This window comes from Cupressus sempervirens, chromosome 11 (assembly GCF_028749045.1).
Source record: "Cupressus sempervirens isolate cs-2001-9-10 chromosome 11, ASM2874904v1, whole genome shotgun sequence".
In the NCBI taxonomy this organism is placed as follows: Eukaryota; Viridiplantae; Streptophyta; class Pinopsida; order Cupressales; family Cupressaceae; genus Cupressus; species Cupressus sempervirens.
Window position 1 is genome coordinate 442,930,563 of NC_143128.1, and position 26,426 is coordinate 442,956,988.

Genomic DNA, 26,426 nt, shown 5'->3' on the forward strand with positions numbered 1-26,426 from the left:
AATCGTAATAATATCAGACTTTTTATTTGGTGGACGTAGCCCAGGGATTGGGTGAACCACGTTAAATCTTGGTGCCTTGTGTTATTTTCTATATGATCTATTATTTTCTATTATTGGTTATATTTGTATGTAATTGTTATTTCTGTCTATGCTTTAATCCTTACAGATTCCCCCAGTTCAAGTTCAAACTCGTACACTATGTAGGTAATATGCCCCCAGACAAGATGCGACCTATGTAAAAAGGCCAAAGACAGAGTATTTACAAACTGGTGACACTTGGGTAAGATAAGAATGGACATTATCTAGTTCATGGGCCATGATCAAGGAATAGGGATGTATTGCAATATGAAGGATATGATTAGGGAATGACAAAAGGGGAAAAACTAGATGGAATCCCGATAGATGGAGGAGCAATAACTAATTACAAATGGCACATGTTTGCTAGGTTTTCACCATGGTACTTGCCCAAAGTGCCTATTTGCTAGGTTTTCACTTTTGATGGAATCTTTCTCTTGACTCAAATTTTCATGCCAAGACACCTATTTACCAGGTTTTCATCAAGGCATCCATTTTTTTCATTACTTTTTTTCATATTTTTTTTCTTTTTCTTTTTTCATGACATTTTGCTATTTTTTTAGGACTTTTAGATAGAATCAAGTATAGTACTTAAGGAGATGCATGTTGTTGATGGACATGGGTAGTGGTTCACCCTTTAGAGTCACAAGCTGATATACCCTATACCCAACTGCTGTAGTAACCACATGAGGTCCTTCCCAATTTGGTTCAAATTTGCCTAGTTTTTCTCTATGCTATTGAGTCTTGTAGTTCATCTTTAGGACTAGATCACTGATCTCAAAATGACAACCTCAAACTTTCTTATTATAGCTTCATTTGAGTCAGTTTTGGTAATCTTACAGATGTGTCAAGGTGGCTCATCTCTGCTCATCAAGCATTTCAAGTTCATGGAGTCTAGATATTCTATAGTTTTCATCATCAACATCATGTAGGGATACTCTCAATGATGGAATTTTAACTTCAATGGAAAGTACAACCTCAGTGCCATAGATAAGAAATTATGGTGTTGCGCCAGTGGGAGCATGCACACTTGTTCAGTAGGCCCAAAGAGTTGGATTTAGTTGTAAGTGCTAGTCTCAACCAGAATCATTGACAGTCTTTTAAAGAATCTTAACAATGGTTTTATTAGATGCTTTTTCTTGGCCATTGCCCTGTGGATGGTAAATACTAGAATATTCATGGTATATGTTGTACTTCTTATAGAGCTTATCCACATATTTATTTTGAAAAGAACTTCCATGATCAATAATAATAGCCAAGGGGACTCCATATTGACATATGATGTAGTTCATAATAAACCTTGAAATCTACTTTCCAGTGGTGAAAGTTAGAGGGATGGCTTCAACCCACTTGGTAAAATATTCTGTTGCTGTGATGATGAACTTATGATTGTCAGAGGAAGGAGGAGAAATAGCTCCAACAAGATCAAATGCCCATTGTGAGAAGGGCCATTAAGATATGATTGGCTATAATTCTTATGCTAATGTGTGGATCAAATTACTATGTATCTGGCACTTATGACAGGTTTTGGAAAAATCATATGCATCTTGTTCCATGGTGGACCAATAATATCTAACTCATACTAGCTTCATGGCTAGATTCAAACCATTGAAATGACCTCCAAATATACCTTTGTGAACTTCATGTAAGACAATTTCAACTTCTTGTGAGTTAAGGCATTTGAGAAGGGTTTGGTCAAATGATCTCTTGTAAAGGGTGTCATTGATGATGACATATCTAGTAGCTTGGCAGATAAAGCCTCGATGTTCATTCTTGGATAAGTTAAGGGGTAGGATTTGGGTATGTAGGTAATCATAGATGTCTTGATACTAGGGGAATTGGGACCAACAAGTTCAACACATGAACTCAAATTGAGAGAGTTTAAATGCGGGAATCAAAAGTTACTTGACAAGGAACTCACAATGCTCCACATTTTGAGTCATATCAATCATAGAAGTGATAGTAGCCATAGCATTAGCTTGCTTGTTGTGTATTCTTGGTAGTTGATGAAAAGAGATATTAACAAATTTTGATTTAAGGAAATCTACCATTTGTTTGTAAGGCACTAACTTATCATCTTTGGTTTCATAGTCATCATTGACTTGGTGGATGACTAACTGGGAATCACCAAAAACTTGTAAATGTTGAATGTTCCATTGGATAGCTAGCTTCAGTCCTGTAATCATTGCCTCATATTCTGCTATGTTGTTTGTGCAATTGAATGCTATCCAATATGACTTGGGGATTATGTCACCTTAGGGAGTGAAAAATAATGCCAGCTCCAGAACCATTTCTTCTATATGATCTATCAAAGTAAAGCTTCCATTCATTAGCTAATCCATTGTAACTATGGCTTCATTCAAAAATTCTATCAACATGGGATGATCATCTATTGTAGGTGCTTCTACTAACTAATCTACTATCACTTGCCCTTTAATTGCCTTTTTGTCTACATATTCGATGTCAAATTCACTAAGGATCATAACCCATTTAGCTAACCACCCTATGTGAGCAGCCTTGCTTAGGAGATAGTTTAGTGGGTCAATCTTAGAGACAAGTATTATTTTTTGATGGAGCATGGAATGTCTTAGTTTTCGGGCTACAAAGATGATGACAAGGCAAGCTTGTTTGATGAATGAATAATTTAGTTCATACCCCACAAGTGTTCTGCTGATGTAGTAAATGGCTCTCTCCCCCCCTTGTTCATCATGTTGGGCTAAGAGAGCTCCTAATGTTGTTTCTATATTAGATATATATAAAATGAATGGTTTGTGTAGAATAGGAGCCATTAAGACTGGTGGATGCAGAAGACAGTCTTTGAGTTGTTGAAAGGATTCTTCACACTAGTTGTTCCAATGAAAGGATATTCCTTTATGTAACAAATGTTGAAAGGAGTGACACTTATCTGCTAGTTGTGCAATAAATCTATAGATAGACTATAATCTCCCTTATAGACTTCTTAATTTTTTTAGATTTATTGTAGGAGGCATTTCACTTATTGCTTTTGCTTTCTCAGGATCCACTTTGATGGCTCGTTGAGAAACAATGTATCTTGTTGAGTTGTCATTTTGCACGATGCTTAACGACAGGAATCCTTTCAAACTCTTCTCTTGAAAAGCTAATCTAGGATCAATTTCAAGGTTCCAAGTGATCTTGCAATCGACTGGGATCCACTCAGTAGAAGATAAATGTGAGTGTTCATAGGGAGGCTTTGGCTAGTTTGAACCGATTCATATAAGATATAGAATCTGCTTGCTATTTCAAAATTAACCACAAAAGGAGATATATTTTTTGGTATTTTTAATTTTAAAATGAATGTAATCTAACAATGCAACTATATGAATTCCTAATTTAACTAAGGTTTAGCAAAGCAAATAATGAAGATAGGGTAATGAGAAGTTTAAACAAATGACTTGAAAAGTAAATCCCTAACAAACATAAGCCACGAAAACAACACGTTTGTGAGTTAAGCCTTTGAAAAGATCCATAAGTAACCAATTAAAATAGGAGCATCACTTCCTTAATTACACTGATGTAATCATTGATGGGAATTCAATAACTGTAAGATGTTTCACTTTTTATCATATCACAAGTCCATGGAAAGTGTGCTCATGCGAGACAAAAAGCTATGTAGGAACAAAAAGGGTGATCTCTTCTCCAACTAAGTACGATAGTGGAATTTGTAAACCAGTAGCAAACACCAGAATTAAAAGATCAAAAACTAGAATAACTCAATAAAACTATTGGCTCAATTACATTCCATGAATATACATCCACAAAATATAACACACTTAGGTAAGAATTATTACACTCCAAATGTAAGCACCAATAGCATATATTATTACATCAAAATAATGGCAGTCTAGAATACATATTATATTCCTGAATTTATAGGAAATCATCTCCTCTACTTTTGTTGAGAGTGAGAGATCTCTTTATGCAAATTTATGCTTCTAAACTAATAAAACAAATCTATTTATGTACAAACTAACTCTCTAATAGGTGCTAAGTAGGAATCCATCCTTATTTATATCATTTAATGGATGCATGAGCCTTTACATGTCTTAAAACAAAGAAAGCATGAGAAAATAAGAAGAAGAAAGCCATTAGATGATGCAGGAGTCTCTGGAGGTGCCAAAAATAGAAGCTCAACCTTCTTTGAATGTTTTTAGGAGTTAAACTACTATCATAATGCATTTTCGGTGCATAGAAAGCTCTAAATTTGGAACTAGCAGTCAACTATCAGTGCACCTCTAAATTCTTCAAAAAACTTCTAGCACACCTTAGAAGTAGCGCACCTGGCACACCTGCGCACCTTGGAAGCTTAGAAACTCAATTCACCAAAAAATCAAAGTTCTCAGATTTGAAAACAGTTTCTGGGTTTTTCTCAGATGATGTCTGTGATCACTTTTTGTGTACTTAATTTGCCCCCTTTTAATGATTTCTACCCTCTTTATAGCCAAATACTTTTGTAAGAAGCACACCTCAGAAGCTCAATTCATCAAAAAATCAAAGTTCTTCTGAGTGTCAATTTTCCAGAGTTAGAATTTTTTTCAACTTCAAAATTTTCTAGATTCCATCATCTGGTTCTTATTAACCTTCAACCAAAATGATGTGTGGATGTTTCCCTTTGAACTTTTGGATAGGAGAGGTGATTTCTTGAGGAGACAATAAGTCTAAAGCTTCATACTTTACCCTCACTTCCTTGTGGAAATCGTGAAGTGTGACTTCTTAGGCATTCCTTGGAATTTGAAATTCATGGGTTTGAGTGTGATCTTAGGTAGGACAGAAGTAAAGGAAGCCATGGTAATGTTCAAGATCTTAGGGGGCCTCTAGATGTTTTAGATATGTGCACTTGCACACTTTAAGAGATAATTCATTCACCAAACCTTCAAATTGCACACCTACGCACCTTCAAGGAATTGTGGAAGGTGCTCAATTCACCGAAAATTCAAAGTTCTCTGTTTTGAAAATGGTTTCTAGGTTTTTCTCAGATGAGGTCTAGGATCACTTTTGTGTACTTAATTTGACCCTTTTGATGATTTATACCCTCTTTAAATCAAAATAGTTTCATAAACTTGAACTCCTTCTTCTTCTACTTGAAATTCCAAGGCACTTGTGTTGAATCTTGTCATTAATAGTTGCATAAGATGAGGAACTTGTTCAAGTTCATGTGTTTTCCCTCTATATCTTTGATCTCTTCTTCTCTCCAACTACCCAATCCTTCTGGGTTAGAGACTAGGTGATCCAGATTATTCACAATGATCAAATGTTTAAAACTTTCCCATATCTTTTTAACTGGATTTTATGGAGGTCTTCTCAAAATTTCAAGTTGAAACTTTCATTGGTCCCTAAAACTAGGTAGCCGAAGGCTCACTATTTTATAGAATTGAAATTAGATTTTTAGTTCTTCTTTCCAACGGTTGAAACAAGTTTGAATTCTAAGCTCTAGGTCAAAAGTTATGACCTCAACATGTTAAATATGCCATTTTTATCTGCACAAAGAAGTAAACATTAGTCTAGAAGGCTGAAAATCAAACCTTAAGAAAACCCTAATTGTGAACAAAAAATGACCCAAAATGTAAAACCTTATTAAAACACCTAAAAAACCTTATTTACACCTCTGAAGAACAAAACATTGGCACAAATTTAAGGTGCACTAGTGTGCACCTCAACACCAAAATTCACTTTTCCCTAAAAACCTCTAGTTTCTGTCAACTGGGTTTTTCAAACAATGAGCCAGACTAGACTTAGACACCAGGTAGGACCCTAAAAAGACTCAGACCCTAGACTAGGGGTCTAGAAAACTAAAAAATATACTAGGGGGTCCCCATTTTGTGACTCAAAATGGGGTGTGCATTATGAAGCCACATCCCAGGAGCTTTCCATAAACAACTTTGAATACATAGTTTTTTGGATTTAGAGAGAGCTTATAGCTTTCCATTCTATTGAATATTTGATCTAGGATGCCTAAATGATCCCTCTATCTAGGGGATTTGCAAAGTAAGTCATCTACATAGTCTTCCATTAGGATGTGCATGAAACAATGGAAGATGGTAGTCATTTCCCTTTGATATGTTGCCCCAACATTTTTGAGACCAAATGGCATAACATTCTAGTAGTATGTTCCCCAAGGGCATGTTAAAGTTGTTTTTTGTTGATCTTCAGGAGCTATTCTTATTTGATTGTAGTTAGAAAAGTCATCCATCAGTGATAACATCTCATACCCAGTTGTTATGTCTACAATGATGTCTATATTTGGTAAAGGGAAATCATCCTTGGGACATGCCTTGTTAAGATCATGAAAGTTAGTGCATATCTGGATGCCCCCAGAGTGTTTTCTTATTGGTACTAGATTAGATATCCACTCTGCATAATCAATGGGTCTTATGAAGCCAACATCCAATAATTTCTTCAATTCAACTTTGACAAGGAGAGCAACTTGAGGATGCATCTTTCTCAACTTTTTCTTTACTAGTTTCACTCCTAGTTTTAGTGGCAAGCGATGAAGGACTAGTTTAGGATCTAATCTCAACATGTCTGCATATGACCAAGTGAAGTTGATTTGCCTCTTTAAAAAGAATCTAACAAACTCATCTCTTCTTGTGATAAGGAGGCTGCAAAATGTATGATCTTGGGGTTGTTAGGTGTTCCTAGATTTATCTCTTCTATCATTTCCATAAGTAAGGTTGATCTTTCTTTAAATGGAGGTATGTCCAATCTTCCATCCTTGGGCACCTAAAAGAGGTTTTCATCCTTGGATACGTCCTTTATTTTTACTTTTTCATGTTCTAATGGCACCTTTTAGTTTTCACCAAGAAACCTACTTTTGCGTTTTTTTTCTATCTTTTCAATTTTGCAACTGGAAGATGGATTCGACTCCCCAAAGTATGCCATGATGTTTAGGTCAATAGAAAATACTGACTTGTGATCTCCTTGTGGTAAGTCTTCATGGAGCTCAAAGAATTCTATGATGGCATCATCATTTTCAAATTGGTCAATTGTTGGTTGCCCTTGTTGGTCCTAATCAATGAGTTTAGGGTAAACTAGGGAAATGTCGTCATCAATGTTGAATAAGCTTTGGTCAAAGGAAAGGATATAGGTATCACTATCAAAGGGATCATAAGTGCCATGCTTAGAGGTAGGAGGGCTTGGGTCCCCATGTATTTTGTTGCAAGATTGCGCATGAATTGAAGGGCCAGTAGAGTTGCTAGTGAAATGCTTATCCTCTATGGGTAGTTCATCAGGATCAAAGATGTGGTCAAGACCAAAGGAGGTATCAGGGTCATCAATGTTGAATGCAGGTTTTGTGGGTTTAGGTTGGGTGTTCTTAGATACTTTTCCATCATTCAAAGTGTTCACATTCTTAGATGAGGATGACTCAATATTAAGGAGACCCAAAACAAATGGTTTCAATCCAAGTCCCAAGCTACGGGGTCTTCTTGATGTAGTAATAAGCTGAATAATGTCTTGTTTTTGAGTTCCTAGACCACTACATCAGTCATATCCCTTTTTCTACATGATGGTGAATCTAGGTACATACTTGTCTAAAGATATAGGAGTAGGTTCTTGTTCTACTTTAGCCTTTTCAATCCATGTAGATGTGTTTTCATAAACATGTTCTTCATGTAGTCCACCTCCACTAGTGAAAGTCACATAAGGTTTCTTTTGAAATGTGAACTTAGGCTTGTTTTGCATAAGCTATGTGTAATGCCCCGCCTAGAGATCCTTGGAAACAAGGATTCAAATCAAGCCAAGTTTTTTTTTTTTTTTTTAAAGTATGAATGCACATGACAACATCATACAGGGATCACAAAGATTGCAACGGAAGACTTCACCACAATCTCGACAACCAACAGATCTCCGAATGCCACCACCAATTGACACACGCAAACAAAAGCCAACAACCACCACAACAAGATGAGGGCTCAAGAAACGACCACTCATCAACAAAACACCAAGCTAGGGTAAAATGCAGAATCCCAAAATTTGGCTAAGCCTGAAATCTTGAAGCCTTGAAAATTGGCTAAGTTTGGATTTCTGAAGCCCTGAAACTTCCTAGAATCTTTATTTTATCTCAGAGAGGTCTAAAACCTATCTCAAAAGATTCGTCGCATATATTAAAATATATCTTAAGTATAAGAAATTAAATATACGTCAACGTCAACTTATACTTAAACGATATATTTTAAACCCCAAGAGACTAAAACATAAACACAAAAATTAGATTTCAAGAGAAATTGACAAAATTCAAAATGCAACAGCATAGGGTCGAAGAACACCTAAAAGGGTAGCCAAATCAACCCTCAAAAAGTTTGGAACACGATGAAAAGTGCCCACTGTTGCCCCGCGTAGGTTTTTTTTACAAAAAACTGTGCGACACTTCTTACTAAGAGAGGGCGACACTTCTCCTTAAGGGGTGCGACACTCTTCCAGTGTCGTACGACATTTCTCAAGAAGGCATGCGACACTCTACAGTATCGTATGACATTTCTCAAGAAGGAGTGCGACACTCTTCTAGTTTCGTATGACATTCCTCAAGAAGGCGTGTGATACTTTACAGTGTCGTATGACACAATTTGCATGGGCATGTAATACATTTTTAATGTCACACCATGCTAAAAAAATGTCGCCCAAGGAACACGAAAACACTTCAAGAAACACAAAAGACCAAAATAGAGCAAAGAACCTCCACACCAAGGAGTATCGGATCCATGCGAATCGAGGAATAAACACTCGAGAGTAGCAATAGAAAGGAAAGAGGAACATCTATCCATCTAAACCATAACAACAATGAACATACTGAAAAGAACATCGCAGAATTGAACAACCAAACTGAGTACGTAGTTCCTCCCAACCGTCAATAGCATCATAAGACCATTGTGGGTCCTAGCCATCCTCCATGCATAACATCCCAAGCCACCAACCAAATCATTAGTACTGTCATAATAGGGATGTCACTACTAAAACATGCAACAATATAAGCATAAGGAAATCTAACATGCTAGTAGTAAAGCATAAGATAATCCTACAGTAGATAACATCACCTATCACATGCTAAATAGCAATAAGCAACAGATATGCTAATACAACAATTCACAGCATCTAATCATATGCTAAACATCATAATATGAGAATGCATCAAATAAACTAACATCATCTAAACATGATATCCAAGCATTCCAAAGAAAGCATAAATCACAAGAAAGCATACTCCAGAACCCAAAGTACCAAGTGAAAACATCCAGCAACGGTTGCACTAAGATAAAAGACCGTCTCTGTACACTAGTCCCTAGTAGTGGTGAAGGTAGCTACGCCTCCCAACCACATGGCACCCATAGGTCCACACCCGCCATGCTGATGGAGATAAAGATCCAACCACAAACACACAAAATAACATCCAAGGCTAACACTCACGCCAGATAGTATGATGGCTGCAACCAAGAACCTGAGACAAAGCAAGGAGTACAAGTCTTGGTCAGACACTCAATAGGCTACTAAGTAGGGGCTGACATCATGGAGACTCGCTTGGCATCCAAAAGCCCAAGCTAGTATAGGCAACTACTCTTCTCAATAGAAGGCACACAACCTAGGGTAGCAACTCTTCATGATGGAAGGCGCACAACCTAGGGCAGCTACTCTTCTCAACAGAAGGCGCACAACCTAGGGCAACAACTCTTCATGACGGAAGGCGCACAACCCACACATTTTATTATATTATATTTATTACCACCCAATGTTTTAATTTAATTATCACTTATATAAAACTTCCTCTGCCAACCAGGGAATAGTCACCAAGTTGCAGGATAGAAGCCCCTCCATATGCTACCCTACCCTACCCATGCTCATCCTACGACAAGTGCCCATGGGCATGCATACTCCCATCCCAACCCCAATGATCATAACTTCCAGAAGTACCACGAAAGATCAGGCCTCGCAAGTTACCCAACAAATGTATGCGCATGTACTCATGTGTGGCGCACCACCATCACGAAGATCACAACACAAGGATAGGATGAGGACACAATGTAAAGAAAACACCCAATTGAAAGCAACATAGGAAGGATAGATTCTACATGAATCCCAAAGCCAATACAATCATACATCATGAAATCACTCAACCGACCTCGATCCGAGAGTATGGATTCTACACAAATCCCAATGATGTAACAAGACCAAAAGTCATGAACTCACTCAACCGGCCTCAATTCGAGAGTATGGATTCTACACGAATCCTAGCATTCACGAAACAAAAGCAAAGGTCTAAAAGAAACAATAACAATAGGTATAAAATCACTCAACCGAACACAATGTCGGGAGTACAGATGCAACATGCATCCCAATGCAAAAATAAAAGTGCAAAAGTGGTCTGACTGATATCCAAATGGATCATCCAAGTCCACGACCCACATTGTGCCAAGAAAAATCAAGAAAATAGGGCGGCATGCAAAACGAGGTAAAAACCCCAAATTTTGGTAAAATTCCAAAATTAAAACCCATTTTGCCTTTGGGTTCAAAAACCCCAAAAATCCAAAAATAAAAAGAATCGAACACCGTATGCAAAAACAGCCAGCATAACGGCGTAAAATCCCAAACCTTCATCTCGAAAAATAGGGAAATGTTCATACCCGTCCAACTGGGTAGAAGTAGCATACAAAAATGAAGGGGAACACTAGTTCTCAACCTCCAAACAAACGGCTACCAAAAACAAAAGCAGAAATAGAGCCAAAACAATATAACGGGAAAGCCCTACCTCACAGCCAAAAGGGCAAAATGGGAATTTGAAACATAAAATAAATAGCCCATAGAAGAAGCTGAAAATCGCGGCAATCCAAAGTTTTCCTGAGCTGGATCCAACAAGCCCAACCTTGCGACGATCCCACGCTCGTAGCTCCCACAACGAACAAAACAATAAATCCTCATGAAGAGTATTTTGGGTTTTACTCTCCAACTTTCTAATTCAAAAGTGAGAAGTGAGGAATTAAATTCATTTTTGGATACTTATTCACTTTTCGGGTGAATAATCGATTAGGGCATTTAACTAGCCAATCTAGTTAAACCCCGAATCGACCCAAACGAAAATAGGCTATTCTTATAAATAGGAATTCATCTATGGCAACGCTGTCAGAAATCAAAATAAATCAATTAAAGAGCCCGAAAACCCAAAAACACATAAATCTCCTTAATAACTCTCGCGATAAAGCGAACCTCTAAATGCACAGACACACTTACTGGTCTAATCACATAATGCAAATGAGTTCAGATTTAATAATCACCGAAAGGTTTAATTTAAATATTTAATTAAGGATACATCGACCATACAAGGATGACATTGGTAAAATATGAATGGCTGAATCACTAACTCCATGTGCCACTGCCAGGGATATACATCCTGCACACTAAACAACACGATCAAGTGCAATTGCATATAATAACATAGCCGAAGCAATAAATGCATTAAATCACCTAATTCAACCATTTATTTAATTATATTAAAATAATCTATTTACATCACTCACATTCGCATAAAGCATAACAATGCAGGAATGAAGTAAATAACCATAGCATTAAATCCATCACCTAACATAGTCAGAGGTATGTCCAAATACGAGATAACCAAATATCATCATAAAACACACTGTCATCTCAAAATGGCATCGTCATGCAATATGATTAATTGAATAGCATAGTAGTCTAATATCTATGATATTGAAATCAAGGTATAACATTTGACCCTCGGGTTGTCTCAAATGTAAACATAACATGAGTAACAAATATCTCTCTAATAAAAATATGACAAGGTAAATGTCTGCAGCACAGAACCAAAGAATCCAACATGAACAATCCATTAAATTACTTGAGCATTATAAATTGATTGTTTAAACAACATTAAAAAGGCACTTAAAATGCATAAGCAAACACAATCATAAACATGACTAACCACTGCTACAGGAACCTAGTCCAGTGTAGCATGGTAATAGTACACAGTGCAATCTTTGCACACATCTCAAGGTAATCACGGAACAACCTAATGATACCACATCGATCCTGGTAACCACTGGCACAAACCTTAGTGAACCAAAATCAACATAATCTCATAGACCAGTCAAAAGCATTATCAAAGCAACTGATATAGAAACATAAATCCAAACACCTCGATGGTGTAGACCACTTAGGGTCACAATCATGACCCCATCACAACAAAAGATCAACAAGGTTGCATCCATAAGGATGACTCATAGAAGTCAAATGGGAGAGGCACTACATCATCCCCCCCAAAGACTAGGCTTACTCCTAGAAGCTTGCAATCAAAGAATAGAAACCAAACACACCAAGAATAAAATCAAAAGCGAGCAATAGGAATGACTCAACAACCCTCTACAAGTCAAACCCAATTCACTCCAACATTCTCAAACCATCATGTTAACCCCCAAATAGGTTAACCACAAGAGAATGGGTGTCACACAGACACAAGGTCCTCCAACAAGGAACCTTCTATGTGCTAGGAAAAACCATCTAGCCATGAAATCAACAATACAAGATAAGGAACAACCCCCTCTACCTCATCAACAGGTGCCCAACTACGACATGCACCAACCACATGACCACAAACAAGGTCAAAACACTAAGCACTTCCAAAAAAATTTGAAATCATGGGGAAAAACCATCCCAAAATTCCCAAGAATACTATCATGTCACACATGATCATTCTGGAATCCATGTAAACTCACCCTTAGAACAAAGAGGATGAAAGTTTACCAACAAAAGGACACACTCCAAAAGACTACGCACCACCAAGTGTAGGAGCACAATGCCTCTCCAAGGCACAAAAGATCAACTACCACTAGAAACTAGGGTACATAACCCAACCCGACAAGATATCACCTTCTCACAAGGTTCAAAGACTTTTGTCAATCGAAACAATCATGTAATGTCTGCATACCAGCTCACAAGATGGTAACACATGTCCAATGATACCATGTCCCTCTAGCACCATGCTAGGAAAACTACACCCAAACTACTGCTAAACTCAATCTCTAGCCTTGAGCTAACGGTCAAAGAGCAACTTGACTGAGACAAACCACATTAAGATATAAGCTTAGGGAGAAGGATACTATAGAGTATTAAGATTGAGATGGAGTCTCTCTCTCAACCTCTACACTAAACCAGTCCGCGATGCGTTGGGAAACTTGCAATTCCACCAACCATCAACATACTCACCTGAAAACACTAATTAAGCTAGTGGCATAACCACACTAGCCTACTCTCACAAGAGAGAAGAGGATATGGAGATGTGCCAAAGTCAACATCCAAAAAGGAGAATCTAGACTCATCAAATAATTGAGTCACTCCCAAACGACAAGACAACATCATCCTTGAGCAAGGAATGCTCACAAACCACACTACACCTCACAAGGGTGGTTCAGTGTAATAGGAAACACAAAAACCCAAGCATGAACTCCAACAAGTACCTAGTATATTATGAAGACAAGATAGCTCTTCCATTATGAATAACATGAAGAGTTAAACTTCTCCAATGGCCATAAATATGATATGTCATGATTGAATTGGCCTCTACTCAAAAAGGTACTCAGAACATCGATCAACAACTCGAAAAGCCATAGCTTTCACGTCCAGACTCGGATTGAATCCATTTGAAAAGCATCGAAAAGATATCAACATAGACTACAACAAGAAGAAGCTAAAAGAGACCTAAGACCTATGATCTAAGTCACCACTCAAAACAACACCACAAGGGCAAAAATAACAGTCTTGGTAACCAAGACAAGCAATGGACAAAACGTCCAAAACCACTCAAGAACACACATGCCCAAAAAAAAATAATACATGGAAAGAAAGGTAGTTCACACATTGAAACCATCATTACTTCTCTTTCATAATTTCATTAATGAAACATAACATAAGCTCTAATGCATAATGAAACTGAAAGATTTTCAAGCAAGGGTCTAAGAGTCATCATAATACAAGTACATACCTTTCAAGAATTAACATTAAGTTTAATCACCATTTGAACCATTTAATTACTTTAACAACTTTAAATCTAACAATGACACACTGGCATGTTCTCCTTGATATTATCCCTTGAACGTACTACTAGAGGTTTGAGATGAACATTATAGAGTCACAACACACAACTGGGCAGCAGTAAAACACATCCAGAATAGTCATCATGAAACATAATCAAAGAGCCCAAATGGGGGAAATTGTTGATTCCAACAGTAAGTATCAAAAAAAGATCTCATTTCAACAATAGGTCAAATGTGACAACTATGACAAAGAGAGCAATAGATAAAATTTGATGACTACTCCAAGAGAGGAAAATACTGAAAACTAATGCTAGCCCAACAACATGAGGAAAGTACCTCTATCCGAATAAAATAAGGCATCAAACAAATCACATTACAGGTGATGATTGAATATAGTCACACAAGAGGGATAAATCACCACACAATGCTAAGGAATACATCATCCCATCAATGTTAGAGAACACACTCACACACATCAAACAATATACCATCATTAATCTCATGCATATGTAGACAACAATAATTTCCATGCAATGCAACATTTAGATATCCATCAAATTAATACAGTTTTACATAAGCTTAAGAAATAATCAAATTGGGGACTTAAGTCATTAACCCAAAGATATAATGCAAAACTACTACTTTGCAATGATTCACAATAAACACTCATTTTCAATGAAAAGAACCATTTCATTATTATAATGACATAACATAGAGTCACAAATAAGATTCATCTATCTACTTACAACAAGGAGAAAACAAGGAACAATGCACCTAACTCCAAAAGGAGAAACAAGAAGAGGCACACAAGCCAACACATGGAAACCAATCAGTGGCTCCATCCAAAAAGGGTCACACAAGCAACCAACCAACAAGGCACATCGACACTAACAACAAAACAAGGAAGACTCACTTCCTTCTCCACACACTGCTCTAGTTGCCTCTACTTGACAAGCAAGTCCATCACAAGTAGATACCAAAGCAACAAAGATCATGAGTTCTCACCAAGACACTCGGGTGTTCACAAAGAAAGATTTTTGAATCATTTCGGAGCTGCTCGGGGGGATAGGTCAACTCGCAGGACTAGGTCTACTAGAGGGTGTAGGTCTAGTAGAGGCACTATGTCTAGAAAGAGCTCTAGGTAGGGTGATCTTGTTATGACATGTAGTGATAGTGTATTGAGGGTCCTCAACATTTAAGATGAATGTGGATATGTAGGAGTCAGACTCATTGAAACAGTTGATGATGTAGTCATATCCAGTGCATGTGTCATTAGCCTATGAGTCATAGTTTGAACTAGAGGCTTTCCCTTTTTCATGATTACCCAAATGACCTTTAAAGATAGTATGACCAGCATTGGATGCTAGCAAGGAAGGATCTACAATAATTATATCATCATCGATGAGGTCTTAGATTTCATGTTTGAGCTGAAAACATGAGGTAGTATTATGTCCTCTAGTATGGTGATAATAACAAAATTTCTTTTCATCCCACCATTTTGATTTTTTTGGTGGCTCATCCTTGATTGGGAGTAATTACAAGAAGTTATTACTCAGTAATTGTTGAAGTGCAGCATCGAGAGGTATCCCCAAGGGTGTGAATTTTTTGTCCTTGGTTCTAGGACATCTTTGAGGTTTGTCCTGTGTGGAAGTCTCAATTTTCTATTATTGAGGTGTTGTTTGATTGGGAGTTTGTGAATTCATAGGATTTGCACCTTTTAAAGTTAGTTGAGGTTGTGTTGAGCTAATTTTTTGTGCATCCACAATGCCATCGTTGGTTACATTCTTATTTTTGGAGAATTTTTTTGCCTTGTCATTAGATGAGTTTGTGTTGATATTTTCCTAGTTCATTTTAAGGATTCCCTTATGGATAAGAGTGTCTTCAATACTAGCCCCTTTTTTCATCAGTTTGGAAATGGTGCTTGGACTTTTGATCTTGAGTTTGCACATTAAGTCAGGGACTAGGTTTTTAATGCATAGATTAACTTGTTGTTCTTTAGGAATGTTTAGTGAGCATTGACTAAGCTTCTCCTACATAGTAAGAATATGATATGTGGTTCTTATATCTTTTGTTTTAGTTGAGCACAAATTAGAAAGTGTCACCTCATTTGTAATGTTGAAGGCAAAATGGGAGATGAATTTGTCTGCTAGTTTCAACCAAAATTTTATGGTACCAAGAAGCTCGGAGTACCATTCATGTGTGGGCCCACCTAGAGAGCAAGGGAATAATCTCATGAGATAGGTCAGCTCATCACTGAGTTTTGTACAAGAGGCACATAATTCCCTAATGTGATCAGCGAGGTTGCCTTTTCCTCAATATTTTTTGAATCTTAGAGCCTCAAAATGTTTTGGAAATGGAGGCATATACAAACTTTTATGAAATGGATTAGGACATAAGTCCCTTTCTATATATAGAGCCTATTTCTTTTGGACTCCCAATGCCTAAACTTGTTTGGAAAGTTCTTTGAATTGTTGTAGTAACTCTTCATTAGGGTTTTGCATGATAGTCTCCTCTTCAAGTCTTTTGTGTCTATGAGTAGATCATTTGCTATGGCGAGAACTATGTCTACTTGATTTTGACATTTATATGTCTAAAGATTTGAGTGATGTGTCACTAGGTGGTGGAGGTATGTTAGTACCTTGAAGACAAAAGAGTCCTTGTTGTGATACATGTTGTGGTACTTGTGATATTTACTTTGGTACTTGTTGCAGTATCAACTACAATTGTTGTACCATGTGTTGTTGTTGCATCACTTGTTGTGGTAGTTGTTGTGTCATTTTTTATGGTTGTTATTGAGATACCTCTATTGGTTTCATGTAAGAGCATGTATGTGACTATTGTTGTAAAGGTATTTGTTGAGGTTGTGGCATATGTTCTTTTTGTAACAAGTGTTGTTGATAGGCAATTTGTTGCTCAAGGCATCTTTGGTATTCCAAATATTGTTTTAGTTGGTCTTGTTTTTTAGAAAACATGGCTTGATGTTGTTGGAATTGTTGTTGGTACATTGCATGAAAGTTAAGGGGATTTACATTGGGTTGTGCATTAGGGATGTTAGATCCTTGCACCACTTGAGGTTGTTGTTATGGTTGATGTTGTTGTTGATATGTTGAATGTGTGTTAAGGAAATTTTCACTTGGTTGTACATTAGAAATGTTAAGTCCTTGTACCACTATAGGTTGGTGTTTTCGTGGGAGTTGGTTATGTCCTTGAGAATTGAACATCATGTTTGGGTTGTTGTTTTGATACCTTTGTGTGTTAGATATTTCTCCTTGGGACATCATATTGATTTGGCAATAAGATGTGTTTCTTTTGGGAATATATAAAATGTCAATAAGGCTCTTCCTTTGTATGTCAATAGGAGTTGTTGTGATTGATGTTTCACATGGTGTATTCATGGGAGGCTCCATAACATTTGATGTCATAACATTTGGTAAAGTTAGGAGCAAGGGTGCACTTTGTTGATTTTCCTCCAAAGGAGGTATGTTTGGCATCCCTAGAGTGCAAGTCCTTTTAGACACATCATGTTGTTACATTATGTGATTGAGATTGAGTCTTAATGTCTTTTTGGTATATTTAGGAAGAATATTGTTGCCATTTATTGATGGAGGTTCGTCAAACAAGGGATTAATGTTGATGTGTTCAAATGTACTTTGGAGGATTTCAATGGTTAATTTTTGATGGGATCTTATAGGTGTCATCATTGTTTTTGAAAACTCCAAAGGTCGTTTGCCCTTGTTGAAATCCAAATGAATCATGGGTTGTATGTTTTCAAGTGACGGGTTAGTTTGATGTTTTGACTTAGGTCCCTCCAAGTTTGGGTTACATTTGACAATTTCATGGGCTGCCAAAAGTTTAAAGTTTTTGCAAATTGTCTTGTCTTGGCAAGCCCTATCCATTTATTCATCATTGATGCCATGGTTTGTGTTGGAATCATCACTTAGGTATAGAGTACCTTGTTGTATATTTGATATGTTGGGGTTAAAGGTACTTGTGTTGGGTTTGCTAAATTCGAATGAGTGTGTTTGTTCATCCTCAGGTGTGGTTGGTACATTTCCACCTCTGGGTGGTATCGGTACAATTATAGTTTCAAAGTTAGGGATCTATTGAATCATTCCATGTGTAGGAGAAGTGTTTGAAGGAAACCTCATAGTAGGTGTGTTGTTTAGGGTTTTTTGTGTCATCCCTTGATTGTTGTGATCTTGCAAATTCATGCTTAAGGGATCCATAAATAAGGGTTGTGATGCTTCAATTTGGTCTTTGTAAAATTTTTGTTGGGTTCTCTTATTATTATTTGGTCTTAGATGAGGTTTTGGTTGTGTTTGTACCTCATAAAATAAGGGTTGATATAGTTCTTCAGGTCTTTGAGTTGATTGTGTCCTTGTAAGTGCTGGCATGATACCTAAGGATGTAGATGCAATGAAGGAAAACCTAAATGAACTCTCTACCTCCCACATGCACACCTAAATTAAAAAATACAATTAGATAGTACCAAGTGTACCTTTTGTGCACTTGGAGCCCTGAAGGTAAGTAGTTGGTAAGTAGAAGGTATGCAGTTGGTAAAAAGAGGTGTTAAGGTGACTAAAATGCAAAATGTGAATGATTTGAGTGTTTCCTAGGGTTTAAGGATGCAATGCAAGATATGGAAGTGTAGATTATGGTTTTGAAACCTAAGATGAAATACCTAATTCCCAAGTGCACAGTAAAACTACCAACTGCACACTGAAACTACCAACTACGCACCTAAAGTGTATAGTTGGTAAAATAGGGGTGCAATTGGTAAAATAGGGCAAAACTTGGAAATCTGGAAATGGGTATGCAAGATATGAGTTTTTGTTTTATTTTTAAATGTTTAGGGATGTTATGCAACCTAAGGAAGTGCCAAATGAGGTTTTTTATATGCAAGGTGCAAATATCCTAGGGAAACTATGCAAATGCAAATGTGAATGACGTTTTGGATTTTTGACTAAAGGGGATGAAAATGACCCTATAGTATGCAAAATGAAGATTAGAATTGGATTTTGGACTTGATAATGATGTTAGAGGTTAATGTATGCAAGGTGGACTATGCAAGGGATGGTGTGCTAAGGTTGATAATGACATTTGGGATATGCAAAATGAGGATAAGTGATCAAGGAGACAAGTTGGTAGGATTTGATAGTGGAAATGATGGTAGGGTTTTGAAAAATGCAAGATGAAGGGGATATACCACTAGGGTAAGTTAAAGTGATGTTTAGGGAGATTAGGAATATGATAATGATATGACAGGGGTGCATGAGAAGGTTTTGAACTTAGGATCAAATCTTTAGAAAGTATTTTATCTAAGAGTTTAATCTTGTGAAGATGAACTTTGGATCTTGACCAAAAAGAGATAAAAGACAAAAGACAAAGTTGATAAAGATGACAAGGTGAAATCCATCAAGACATAGATAGAGTTTGACCAAAGAAAAATGATAAAAATGACAAAAGGACTAGTCAAGATTCATCATCTATCAACACTAGGAGATACTCTAGGACTAATACTTTGTTCGAATTTTTGACTAAGTTCAAAGGATTTGGTTTCAAAAGAACATTTAGGGTGATCAAAATTATGGTTATTCTAATCAGATATGCAATATACAAAGGTCCTAGGATTCAAAATGAAGTTTTGGCTGCAAGATGCTATTTTGGGTCATATGTAGAATGACCTACAGAGGTTTCTAGATGTAGTTTTAGGGTCCCAAAATGTAGTTTGGAGGCCAAAAATGATGATGCTAGTACCCAAGTGCACTTTGATAGTACCAAGTGCACTCTAACAACACAAAATACACCTATGGTGCACTTGGGGCCAGTTTGACTGCACTTGATAGTTTCATGGCACAGTTGGGAGGCTAAGTTGAAATGTTTGCTATTTTTGAGTTGGTTGATTGCTAGGTTGCTATACCAGAGAGCTAGGATGCTGGGGATGATGTTATGATTGGATAGGAGATGTAGAATTAAGGTTATTACCTAAGGAATGAATCACTAAGTGAAGGAAATGAAGGTTAGGACATGTAGAATGCAGATCATGACAAGCTAAGACATGGGGTCTATCTAGATGCCTAAGGGGACTTCTAAAGTCTCAAAATGTTGTCTGGAAGTCCAAAGTAGGTTCTCAGACTACCAAGTGCACTCAGATAGTACCAAAAACACCCATGGTGCAGTTGGGGCTAGTTAGAGCATAGTTGGTAGTTTCAGAGTGTAGTTGGTAAGATGGGCTGAAACTAAGGGGATTTTGGGTTATGTGGTTTCTAGATTGATGTTCCAAAGAGCCAAAGGGTAGAGGACAATGCTAAGACCAAGATGAAGGTGTAGAATGATGGTTAGGACACCCAAAATGAGGGTTAAAGTGTGCAAGATAAATTTTGAGCATGCAAAGATGCAAGACGGGAGATGCAAGTTGTAAATTTTGGGGTTGAAATGCAAAGACTAAGGGATGCAAAGTGAAGCCTAAGGAATGAAATATGAATGAAAATGGACAAAAAATGAGGAGTAAAAAAATACAGTATGAGACCTAGAGAATGCAAGTATGAAGCTCCAAGGATGATAAATGCAAGTGGATGCTATGCAAAGGTGGAATCTAATTCATGCCAAGCACTTCTAAGGTTGTAGTCTTCGATGTTTTCAAAGTTTTGAATGTTTTGGACCAAAGTTTGCAACATTTTTGAAAAAGGTTATAATTTTTTGATAAGAAGTGTAATGTTTTGACAATGTGTAATGTTTTCACAAGGTTTCAATAGTATCCAAGGTGTAAATTTGCAAGTTGGCTTTTATCTTGATTAATGTTTCACACACATACAAGACATAATAAGACAAGAATAACTATTGTTAAAGTGAAAAGAGACACCACAACCTAGGCTTTAAGACTATATCCACTGAATTCCTACTTGAACTAAAGTTTAGCCGTGCTTATCCAGAGTGGACAACTTAGAATCTTGGCACCATAGGCTCTCCCTTATAGCGCACTCACTTCTTGGGGCTACCAAGATTTGCTTCGCAAGGGGTATGACTTCCCAAGGGATTGTTGTCTCTATTAAGAACCACAAGAATGTGGGATGTCTTCATGGGCATGGGTGACCTCTTGAGCTAGTGGATAGAAAGGTTTTTGGCCTCTAAGACAAAGTATTTAATATAGGCATTCCATTCAACAAGTGAATGATAAACTTCCTCAAAAGGTCTCCCAGCCCTAAGAACTAGGGTTTGACACACACAAGGGTACTGGAGGAGAGTTATCATGTAGCAATATTGCCAACATGACATTAACTATATCAAGTTTTATATAGCAGCTGTAATGTTGACCTAGCTTTGGCTTGTTACCACTTTGAGGTCATCCCCTAGGGCTCACCAAGTGGTGAGTCTTGGGTCCAAGATAGACCTCCTCTTTATAGAATTCACATGGATTTCTCTTACACCCAAGATCCGCGAATGGCAAGGGGAGAGGATATGTCCATGTAACTCCTAGGGTTCTAAAAAATGTATGAATACCAAGTAGTATAGAAAGTTCATTTTAGTACACCAAACAAAGTGTTATCTAATCTAGGAAATCCACACACATAGTTTAGACAATCACATAGGGTCTTCGACAATGTCCTGCAAACAAGCATTAGTAGTTTGTAATGATTATGTCTTCATCCAATGATCACCACATGCTACAAACAAACCATCAATAACACAAAAACATCTAATCTAGGTCCTAGGAAAAAAAAAAAAAACTCTAGATGTAGATTCTAAGTGAAATGTGTGCATTATGTGAACCAATTGTGCTCTAATAGAGAAAATTGCTCCCCAGAAGGCTAGAATGACCCAAGATGCCCCCGAGTGCACTCAGACATTGCTAACTATGCCCATGGTGCACTTGGGGCCTAGAAGCCCTCATAGTTGGTAGTTTTGGTGTGCATTTAGGAGACTAGTTGCAGATGGTAGGGAAATGAGCCCTAAACAATACCCAGAAATTGAAATTTTGAAATCTACCCTACCAATTGTGCTCAAATAGTACAGACTATACCCATGGTATAGTGGGGCCTAGAAGGGTGTATTTGGTTGTTTCTAAGTGCATTTGGTAAGCTATGAACAAAATATAGGGGTTATGGTGACTCCTAGGCCCCTAAAATTGCATGTGTGCATTATGTGAACCAACTATGCTCTAACAGAGAAAACTACACCCTAGAAGGCTAGAATGACCCAGGATGCCCCCAAGGTGCACTCAAATAGTGCTAACTACACCCATGGTGCACTTGGGGCCCATAAGGGCACAATTGGTAGTTTTGGTCTGCAATTGGGAGACTAGTTGCAGATTGTAGGGAAATGAGCCCTAAACAATACCCAGAAACTAAAATTTTGAAATCTACCCTACCAAGTGTGCTCAAATAATGTAGACTACACCCATGGTATAGTTGGGGCCTAGAAGGGTGTAGATGGTTTTTGCTAAGTGCAGTTGGTAAGATATGAACAATAGATGGGGATTATGGTGACTCCTAGGCCCCTAAAATTGCCTCCTAGATGTCCCAAGTGTGCCCTGATAGAGTAGAGTGCACCCTAGGACAACAAGCTAACAAAATGCATAAATGAGAGCATAATCATATTACTACCCCCCCTAATTAATCTAGATGTGATAAGGAAGTATAGATAGCCATTATACCCTTCCAAGTGCTCTCCTTCCTTGCACCTACAAGCACAAAAACAAGAAACTCAAGTTAGTTAAGCATGTTCACATTGGGTTCACCAATTGTAGGACTAGAAAATGGGCTGATATCTAACATACTATGAGCAAATAAAAAATTCAATAAACATAGATTGATACCCTCTAGTCTACCAAGAAAGCCAATCAAATAAAAAAATCAACACAAAGTTAAAAACCCCCTCTTTCATTTGTAGCTCGCATATCCTTCTTTCTTCTCCAAATGATGTAGCTCCAATTGCCTATAATGCACAAAACTAGGAAGCAAAAGTCTATGATAATGATATGAGAGTACTAAAAGAAGTTATTTGATGCATAAAGAGACTAAGAAGTTAGGACCTTAAGACTTAGGAGTTAGGGGACTTGAAGGACTAGAATGAGAGGAAGAATGCTCAATTTATAATCAACACACAAGATAAAAGCATTGGGCTTGTCACCTTAGATATGTGACTTGGCAAGAGATTCCTTTGAGAATCTATGACACATATGACACAAGATGCCAAATATAGGATTGTATGACGCTTGGAAGTCAAACATGGCTAAAAATGGAAGAGGATCTATGACGTGTCATGTGACACCTCAAACCCACTTAAAGCCAATAATCTATGATGATGGAAGCCATATACATACATGCATAAGGGAATAAGAATATATGGATTATGACATATCTTAGTCAAGTTTAAATGAAGAATCCATGATATGTCATGCCCATGTGTCATGATGATGTCAAGATTTTGTAAATATCATGTGGAATATGTGAATTAAAAATCCATATATCCACACACATATACATTTGGAAATTGGAAATTATGAGTGGGAAAGGGGACTTAGAAAATTGTGAATTCCTATAGTTTGTGAAGACAAATCAATTAATTAATAACATATCAATTAATTGAAAAGGTAGGTTAGGAATAATTAATAGTGAAATGATATAGGATTAAATTATGGGTTGAGTGTCATTTGTTTTCCACAATCCATTAGTAAAAACTGGTCGTACTTCTGGAATTTGATTGTGTTGTAAGTTTTTTGCATCAACGTTTCGGATCACACACAGTGATCCATCATCAGGATGAAGAGCTAGAGAAAAATAATAATAAGCAGCAGACTGGAGAAAACACAAAGATATAACAAGAGGAAGGAGAGGAGGTGGGGGGGGGGGGGGAACACGTGGATTGAGGGGGAGATAAAGTAATAAAGAATAAATAAATGAATTAGAAAAATAAAAATAAAAATAAAAAATAAAAGTAAAAATAAAAAATTAAATAGAATAAAAAAAATAAAAAATAAAAACAAACAATCAAATGATAAATAACAATGAAAGCGCTCACAAAATGAGAATAATAATAACACTAATTGAAAAAACAATAAAAATAGAAATAAAAATAAATGAACGTAAAACCAAAATAGACCAAATAATAAATAACAATAAGAATGAGAAACAAAATATTTTTAAAAAGGGGGGTCAACAAGGAAAAAAAAAAAAAAAAAAAAAAAAAAAGAATAAATAAATAAATAAATAAAAAATAAAAATAAAAAATAAAAATGAAAAATAAAAAATAAAAATAAAAAGAACCTCAGGGACCACCAAAAAGTAAGAGGGAACAAAGGAACCAAAGATGGGAGCGTCCTAAAGATACCGACAACACAGCGAAAGGAAGGAGAAAAGAAGAAAAGGAAGAGAGCAATCACCAACCCCAAGCAGGCCACCAACTAGGGAGAAACTAGGAGCAAGGAGGCGAGGGGAGACCGACGGGCTCAGAACACCAAAGGATCAAGTTCGTTGGTCTTGAGTCAGCAAAGGAATCCACGAAGGGTTTAAGGTCCACCCATCATCTCTGTTGAGGTTGACAGGGTGACTGTTGATAATTATAGCTTCTTTGAGCTTCCTTTTGAAATAGTTGTCCTCCTTGGATACGATTTGGGCATCTTCTAAACAAATGTGGTGCTTAGTGGCTGACGAGTGCTCCGCTAAAGCAGACTGATGAACCCTGTCGTGTTTAATGTCGGCACTATGCTCCTTGATTCTAGTGCTGAAAGAGCGACCAGTTTCACCAATATACGGAATCCCGCAAGAGCAAGAAACTTTGTAGACTCCTGATGCTGAAAAAACATCTCTGGAATCTTTGAGAGCGGGGGTGCGATTCTTGAGCCTAAACCAAGGTTTGAAGGCCACGCGAAGGCCTTTTCTGCTCAGAATCTTGGCAAGCTTCTGGGAGACCCCATCTATAAAGGGAAGCGACACAAAAGCGGGAGGCGGAGAGGGGTTGGGTCGGGGAGCAGAGAGGGAAAAAAAGAAAGAGCGAGCACGGACAAAGGCCCTAGAGATTTGTTTGTGGGAGTACCCATTTAATCTAAAGACTTGGCGGAGGTGGGTCAACTCCGAATTTAAGTGGTCATCATCACAAATCCTGAGGGCTCTTAAGGCTAAGGTCTTAAGCGTGCCAACTTTTTGACTCGGATGGTGGTGAGAAGAAGCATGAAGGTACAGATCGGTGTGCGTGGCCTTCCAAAACACTCGACGTCCCAGAGAGCCATCTGGTTTCTTAGTGAGTAAAATATCAAGGAAGGGTAATTGATTGTTGGATTCAAGCTCTTTAGTAAAAGCAATGCTAGGAGAGATGTTGTTAAGATGAATGTGGAACTCTTCTAGTTTATCAATACCATGGGGCCAACAAACATTGGTATCGTCAACGTATCGCTTCCACCATTTAGGCTTGAGGGGGAAAGAGTGGAGGGCCAGCTCTTCAAAGTGCTCCATATAAAGGTTAGCAATAACCGGGGAGAGTGGGGAGCCCATTGCGACCCCATCTACTTGTTCAAAGATAGTCCCTTGGAAGGAGAAGAAGGTGGACCTTAAATTATGGGTTATTTAATCCTATAGAGAAAATTAGTAGATGATTGGCCAATTTGATTAAATAAGTGCAACAATATCCTTTGTTGAAATTGTGACAATTATGCAGATCGACTGGGATGATGATCAATAGACCAAAGCCATGGTCAAATTTATTGATTGATTGAGTAAAATTGATAACATGCCAAGGATATATGACATGAATTAAGGACACATAACATTTAACCGATATCATAAATGCTACAGGATCAAGATTGATTGATATGGTTGATCATAATAACATCGACAGATGCTACCAATGTTATTAAAATGGTTTGATGATGTTATGACCTAACATTAAGGGACTTGACAATGTCAATTATTGAATGAAAAGAATGACAATTTGACCTAGCACTGAGAGCCATTATAGTACTAAGGTTAGATTGATAAGTTTGATAGATTTATAGGTTTTCGAGGCACTGAAAGCCACAACAATGCCTAGGATTGGACATATAATGATTGATTTGTGATGTTTGATGTGTTTTGGGTTGATTATGGTTGATTCTAGGTAGATTTGGGGTGATTTAGTGCTGATTTTTTATGATTCAGAGTTGACTTGATTTGATTCTGAGTTGATTTGATATGATTTTTAATGATGTTGAAATGGTTCCAAAATGATCTGCAATTGATGTGAAAGAGGATACGAATGATAACACACATTGTTGAGATATAATCAAGTTGGCCAAAAGATTAGAATTAGTGGAATGAGAAAATGGGATGA

The 26,426-nt window shown here is 37.3% G+C and overlaps 1 protein-coding gene across 1 annotated transcript; it reads right to left on the bottom strand.

The window, feature by feature from the left end:
* Nucleotides 1-24,586: 24,586 nt before the first annotated feature.
* LOC149530329 (uncharacterized) lies at nt 24,587-25,612 on the bottom strand. The gene has a single exon (XM_089808185.1). The coding sequence runs from the start codon at nt 25,610-25,612 to the stop codon at nt 24,587-24,589; it is 1,026 nt and encodes a 341-aa protein (XP_089664311.1).
* Between the last annotated feature and the right edge of the window lie 814 nt (nt 25,613-26,426).